This window comes from Mchenga conophoros, linkage group LG14, assembly GCF_057382185.1.
Source record: "Mchenga conophoros isolate Kocher_MC1m ecotype Shallow Benthic linkage group LG14, M_conophoros_male_GT1.1, whole genome shotgun sequence".
Taxonomy (NCBI): domain Eukaryota; kingdom Metazoa; phylum Chordata; class Actinopteri; order Cichliformes; family Cichlidae; genus Mchenga; species Mchenga conophoros.
The window spans coordinates 37,344,207-37,351,263 of record NC_140539.1 but is presented as its reverse complement, the minus strand read 5'-3'; the positions used below and the strand labels follow the sequence as shown (position 1 = coordinate 37,351,263).

The 7,057-nt window shown below is 44.9% G+C and overlaps 1 protein-coding gene across 5 annotated transcripts in view; it reads left to right on the top strand.

The window, feature by feature from the left end:
- Positions 1 to 1,156: 1,156 nt before the first annotated feature.
- The window catches only part of LOC146560324 (alpha-actinin-4-like), a 56,099-nt gene continuing 50,198 nt past the window's right edge, over positions 1,157 to 7,057 (top strand). For 3 of the 5 annotated variants that reach the window (XM_085244303.1, XM_085244304.1, XM_085244300.1), the window contains exon 1: positions 1,158 to 1,562. In XM_085244303.1, coding sequence (XP_085100429.1) covers positions 1,437 to 1,562 — 126 coding nt within the window. In that variant the 5' untranslated portion in view covers positions 1,158 to 1,436. Of the gene's footprint in view, positions 1,563 to 7,057 lie in introns of all 5 variants that reach the window. The other 2 variants (XM_085244302.1, XM_085244301.1) reach the window with 2 other exon arrangements.

Below are 7,057 nucleotides of genomic sequence, written 5' to 3'. Positions count from 1 at the left end.
GGGGGGAAACTCCCACTGGGTTTAAATCTGGGACTCTCCACCATTTGGCCCTTAGAACTGAAGAAGCTTCTCGGATGAGAGGTGCAACGTCTTCAAGTAACTTAAAGAAGTCCAGACGTTTTTCTTTGCAAGCTCCTTTGACTACGATGACCTGGATGACTGAAAACCTTCACAGACAAGATTGCAGAATCTTCAAGTAACACATTCATTACTTTCAATTGACTCAAAACTTTAAAAATAACTTAACTGTGTTTTATATTTACAAATGAAAAAGTTTAGAGCAAGGTGCACACTAAAAGTGAATTCTTACAAAAAATAGGAGAAAAAAGCTGTTTTGGTTAACTGGAATAATCTAAGGAGCTTGGAAAGAAAAGCGACTGGACTTCAATAGTGAGTCGACGACTCTCTTAAGAGACAACTCCCACTAGGGCTTATATAGCTGGGACTCTTCACCATTTGGTCTTAGAACTGATGAAGCTTCTGGAATGAGAGGTGAAATGAAAAGAATCTTAAAGATGTCCGGTCGCTCTTCCTTCTAAGCTTCACAGATTACCAAGACCTGGATGAGTGAGAACCTTCACAGACTTAACAGACTAATTTAAAAAGAATAACTAGACTTTTAGGGAAAGAGGAAATCTACCTAGTGCACTTAAACAACAACAACAACCCCCCGGAGAAAAACGATTACTCTTTAATTCAGTCAAAAAGCATATGAAGTACTTTTAAACACAGGGATTTGCAACATGAACGCCTCCAGAATTTTGGGTGGCACCACTAAAAATATCAAGGTGGCCCAGGACAGGAAATAGTGAGGGGACATACAAAGTGACACAATACAAATGAATGAAATTGCAGGATTAATAACAAGGTAACGTTTCAACTCATTGTAGGGTGTCTTCCTCTTTATTAAATGTATTGAAATTATTACCAACATAGAGTGGTCTTGCCAACAAATTTTGTGGGGAGGCCAGTGCCCCCACTATTTCCCCATTGGTGGCGCCCCTGATTTGCAATCAGTGCAACAGGAAATAGTAATAACGTATAATTAATTTTAAAGAAAGTAATCAGAGGAACGGTGACGCGCATCTGATTTATTTTGAAAGGCTTCACCGGAAGTGCGTCTTCTCGGTGGGTCGTGCTTGCCGGTGTCGGTGTGTAGGAGCGGCCGGTTCCTCCCAGCAGCCACACCGTTTAGAAGCAGAGCTTTTCTTCACACAGCAGCAGCGGCACACACCGGATATTCATCTCATTAAAAACACTCACGGCTGGAAGCGGCGAGAGAAGAAGGACTCTTTCCTGGCTCGGTTATCCCTCCCCGTCCCGCCTCTCTGATTTGGGTCGTCTTTGCTCTCCCCCCCCCCATTTTTATTTTTTATTTTTGTACATTTTTGCCTGTGACAGTTTCTCCGTGGCGCACTCAGGTTTCTTTTGCTGACATGGTAGATTATCACGCTGCCAATAACCAGTCGACCGTCGGCGGGGCGCAAACGTACATGGAGCAGGAGAACGACTGGGACCGAGATCTGCTGCTGGACCCGGCCTGGGAGAAGCAGCAGAGGAAGGTAAGGCAGCCGAAGTCTCGGGGCCCAGCTGGGCCGAGTGGAGCCGGGCTCGGAGGAGGCGGGCAGAAAGAAAAATGGCAGTGGAGGAAGGATGCGATGGGGAGGTCAGAGACCGAGTGTGGGCCTCGGTGTAGCTTCACAAACCCCGCATTTACTCCCAGTGCTATTCGCCTTCTCTCTCCTCAGCCCGGGGGTCCTCCGAGCTCTACTCCTCGGTGCAAAGCCCCCCCACATAAGCTGGTTTCCTCCTCTCTAAATCACTGAATGAAAAGTCCTGAGTGTGTGTGTGTGATATTAGCTGCAGCTTTCACTCCTTCAGATGTGATTTTTTCCCCCCTCCTCTGAGTGGAAACAAGGCGCCACATTGTTGCAGAAAAATCCACGCTGTGATTGTGCAGACAGCTCAGCCTCACGATAACCGCACAGCGGACTTTACGAAGGCTTCGTGCAGGCGGCTCGCCTCCCTGGCACGCCTGCTTGTGTGGTTGGTTGGAGGCCGATAAAATTGTTGGAAGATCCGACCGATACTGTGGCGTTAAAGGCCGATATTCAGAGAATTTCAAGTTGAGGATTCTCAAGCATTTCGAGAGATGCTTCGGGTGATATGCGGGCAACTGAAATTCTTTCGCGGTTAACTTTTTCTCTTCTATCCTTCAGAGTGCTTTGGTCATTGCAGCTATTCTGAGATCGGTTACAAATGATTACATAGTGATTTGTAGATCCCGTGATGATCGAGGTTATTTAATCCCAAGCCACAGTGCTAAGGTGTTAAAATGAAATAAAGCTGAGCTGTCAGCAGTAATGCTGTACGAGCAGAGCACTTCTCTCTGGTGTGACAGTGGTTCTCTCAGCTCTGGACGCCCACTTCCTGAGCTGCAGATTTAAACCAGCTTTAGGATTATTCAGCAAAAATGTGGAGAAGCCAAATAACATGAAACCACTCAGTTGGCACCGTGAGTGCATCTGGCTATTCAGCTTCACAGATCACCAACACTCTGACCCCAATAAGAACATTTTGAGTCTTTTCAATAATCTGAAACGTGGTCCCCTTCCTGTCCACTCATCTTTCTCTTCTTCCTCCTCAGCAATGGCTGAGCTAGCTTTTTTATTCTTGAACTGCTTGATATTCTGCAAAGTGGTTATAAATGATGTTACACTAGAGCTGCTTGAGTATGGAAAAAATACAATTATTTTGGTTATGTAACATGATTAATCCTAAACTTAAACGGCTACCCTGAGGTACCCCTGAGCAAGGTACCGTCCCTACACACTGCTCCCCGGGCGCCTGCTTAGTGGGCTGCCCACTGCTTCACTGAGTGAATGGGTCAAATGCAGAGAAAAACAAGTAATTTCCCCATGGGGATCAATAAAGTATCCATTATTATTATTATTATTATTATTATTAGTCTTATAATGATGTACGATTGCCCTCCCAAACTTGGATATAATTCAGATGAGAAGGTGTTGAGGGTGACAGCTGCTGCTGCGTCCAGACTAGCAGATGTGAAGAAGTTCAGCGGATGCACTTGATGTGTAAAATAACCCAAATTAGGTCTTTGTAGGGAAGAAGAATGCAGACAAACTAATCACTTTATACTTTCCGATTAATTACCCCGCCCTGTGATGCACCCGTGCTCTTACCACACCACTAAACCGCTCCCACATCAAATGCTTTACCTTCTAAATCTTCAGAAGGGAGCGGCGAGGCGGTCTAATGGAAGATAATTTGAAGTGAGGAATGATTAAGAGTATCTCTTTCATTGACTGGCTGGATGACTGACATACTTTTTGTTGGTGTGACGGCATGCCGAGCCTCGACTCCTGCATTGCTGTTAGGCCGCTCAGCATTTTAGTCATCGCTGACATCACGCTCCCTCCACCTGAGGTTAGGCGACTCTGTGCGCGCTCTGCGTGTTTGCCCACACATCGCACGGGTCAAAGTTTCTTGTAAAGGAAAACCTCTCCTACAATCATTAACAGAGCGGAGGCCTGCAGTACAGACCTGTGCTGAGGTTGGGTCCTGCAGTGGAGGCTGATGGGTATTTGGTTGATTGGGGACGCGTCCCCATGCCAAACATTTAGCCAGAGTGATGGAGGTAGGGAGGGGTACAAGGGCAAATTCCTGTGGTGTATTCATTCAAACTCACTGTGCCAGTTACTACTCAAAAATGTAGATATGCCTCCTGCAAGCATATCGAGACAAATGGCTATAATGAGTGTGGGAATGGCTTGTCCTCCCTGTGTGTGTGAGGGGTGAGTCTGAAAGGTCAAAAACAGGAGCAGTGTGTCACAAGCAACATTTTCCATCCTGCTGCCTGCAGCCCATTGACAGTGTTGAGTGATATAAGAATGGAAAATCAGCTGGGTTTTTATTAGTTTGGCCTTTTTTTATTTTATTTTGGGGACACAGAGCAGCTCTACCTAATCGAGTCACGAGGACACTCAAACACTGAAACTTTTCAGTAATCCAGAAAAGAGAAACGAATGCAGGAGGTGCTTGAAAAGAAGACATTTGGCTTTATGCTGCACCAGAATAACTTGTTTCAGGACTCCTGTGAGAGTCATTTCAGCTCTTTGGCAGAAGCAGCGTTTGTCCTTGTAGTTGTCCGTTTCGTACATTTCTCAACACCCCAGAGTAGCTGGACCGAGCCCACGCAAGTCCAGTAAATTGCAGTTTGTTACAGACGAAGCTCCTCGCCTGACAAACGTGCAATTAAGTCTTTCTCGCTGCTCGGTCGCACGTCCAAACACGCCAAAGTACGCAGTGACGCCACCGAAGGCTTTTTTTATTGCCGCTGTGGCAGACTGCTCATGCAAATCCAGCTCCTCAGCGACAGTTAGGCTGCGCATACTTTTTTGTGTCACGTGGCAGGGAGGAGGCAGGGCCAGGTGGGTGGATGAGCTAACGAGGAAAGTAGTAAAGTACTTGGCATCACCAGAGAGGGGCTGTTCTTATTTATCGAAGTGATACTACTTTGAGGTTAATGGAAACTTGCCCCACCACTAGCTTTGGGATAGTTCACACAAAAAGGACAACAGCAGCTGATAAATGTTTTTCAAGTGAAAGAGCCGAGGTGAAGATTTCTTCTTTGCAAAGAGACAAAAATAAAGAAACCTACATGCCAGTTTCCTTTCTTCCCTCATCTCCTGTCAGGAGCTCGGAGCAGTGATTGGGAAATGTTTCCTCTCGTAAATCAGCTGTGGTCACCGACTCTGATGGTTATCGGAGCTTATTTTCCTACACTGACAGCCGTTTCAATCTCACAGCCAATTTGTACTGAACTGATTGTGATATGGATGCAGACTTTGTAACTGACTGAAGGGTTGTGGGCAGTAGATGGGGAATCATTTCCATTTTACAGTACCTGTCAGGTGGCTCATTGGGGTGATTTTATACCTGTGTTAATTATGCTTTTTATTTCTTAGACAAACAGTCCTTTACAATCAGAGTTGATGTGTTTCGGTGCAGATGTGTTCTGCAGTGCAATTTGTTTACAGTGAGCCATCCCCCCCCGCCACACACACACAAGTGCTCACATTAACAACACAAAACGCACACTGAGTTTTCTTCCATTGCTGGCAAGGTGGGCAGCTGGGCACAATGATAGTTTGTTCTTTTGCCGCCCACTTTCGCATGCTTTCTGTGGAGACTGTGTGGCTGGAAGAAGGAGAAGAAAGTTCAGATGGCCCGGTTTTGGCTCAGGACAAACTGTGAGTGGCATTTTTGTCAGGACAAATGGACCGAACAATGCATCCTGCACCACACTGCATGCAAAGGCTGCCAGGCTGCTTCCCCCCCTCTCCCAGCCTGCCTTCCTGCTTCAAAACAACATTTAAAGGAATGAAGGGAGCTGAAAATGTCTGAAGGAGTCTGGCTAAAAAGCCTGTTTGTTAAACAGCCGTGGTCACTAGTATGGTGACCATTGTCTCAGTATGGAGACAATAAAAGGAACCATCGGCCTGGGGTGTGGCGGATATCGGAGGAAGCTCGTGTGTTCAAGTAGAGATCAATTAAAGCTGCTTTATAAGATGTCACCACCAAAAATGTGTTTTTCATGTTTAGGGTTTTCAGAGTTCAGAATAAACCAAGTGTATATAAGATCCAATTTATTATAAAGTATAATTATGTATACTGTTGGGAAATTCCTCTCTGTATTTAACCCATTCACTCAGTGAAGCAGTGGGCAGCCATTGGGCCCCCGGGGATCAGTGTGTAGGGACGGTACCTCAGGGTAGCCGTTCAGTGGATTCGAACCCCCGACCTTCCGATCATGGGGTCACCACTCTTACCTACTGAGCTATCCCTGTGCCATCAAGTAGGTCAGGGATCAGAAAGTGTTCTGATCTGAAATCAAACCATGATCTTATGCAGTAAAAACGAAACCAAAACAATTAGACTGTACTGTGTTGTTGTCTCTGTTACTATGTTGGAGGTGGGCAGCTGGTTACGCTGTCCAACTATAAAACCACAGTGAACCAATCAGGAGCGGAATATCTTATCTGACACAGATGCACTGTAGCTGTACGTGTGGTATCAGGGAAGAAGGGATTTTATTGGCCAGTCAGTCTTCGAGTCTAAGTTTTTGGACACTGGGTGCAATTATGTCTCTTACATGGAAGAATTGATTGAATTATAGCTGTGGGATATTGGCAGAAAACATAAATATGGACAGTGTTCATAGCTGTCAATATTTGTTAAAGCTTTTGTTTAATCAGGAAGTCCCTTGAGAGTAATCCTTTGTTATATATATATTTTTTGGCCAAGAATGGAAACTATTACAAAAAACAAAACAAAGAAGGTCCAGCCTGGTTTGGATGTTAGACGTCTCGTATTTGCTCACAGTAAATGTAGAAAAGCTCATTTCTTTACGTGTGAAGGAGCTGATACAATAGTTTGCTGCCTGTTTTGTGAATCTACGACTTTAGATTTCAGTGGATGATCTTGCTCGACATGATGACACAGGTTAGTGAGGTTGCTTGTCTCTGGTGGCACAAAACCTCTTCCTTGTTTTGGTCTCTAGTTAAAACGGCGCTGTTCCACCCCCCCCAAACTTCAGTTTTTGTTGGAATTTCATTGTTAACACACATTCAATGGACAAAATCTTTAAACTAGGCAACACGTTCCCTTTGCAGAGAGACGCACAGAAACTGTCTTTTGGCGTCAGTGTCTTCACAAATGACTACGTTGCTTTTGGACCAGAGAGATGTTGGCGGTCTTTTTAAAGACGGCACGCTGTAGGTGCATCAGAAGAGTCCATGTTCATGTCCCTGTTGGAAAGTTGTTGTTTACAACTTTTTTTATGTTTGTTTGCTTTCACATTTGCTTCCCGTCACCTGGAAAGTTTAGGGATTAAAAGTTTCCTGGTTAACTTTTATTATTATCATCATCATCATCATTAACCTTGAATGTTAAAAACTGCACTTACTAACTATATGAGAGGGTAACCTTTGCGCCCTCCTTTTATGACAGTTTGCATTGTGGCACCAAAGGCCAC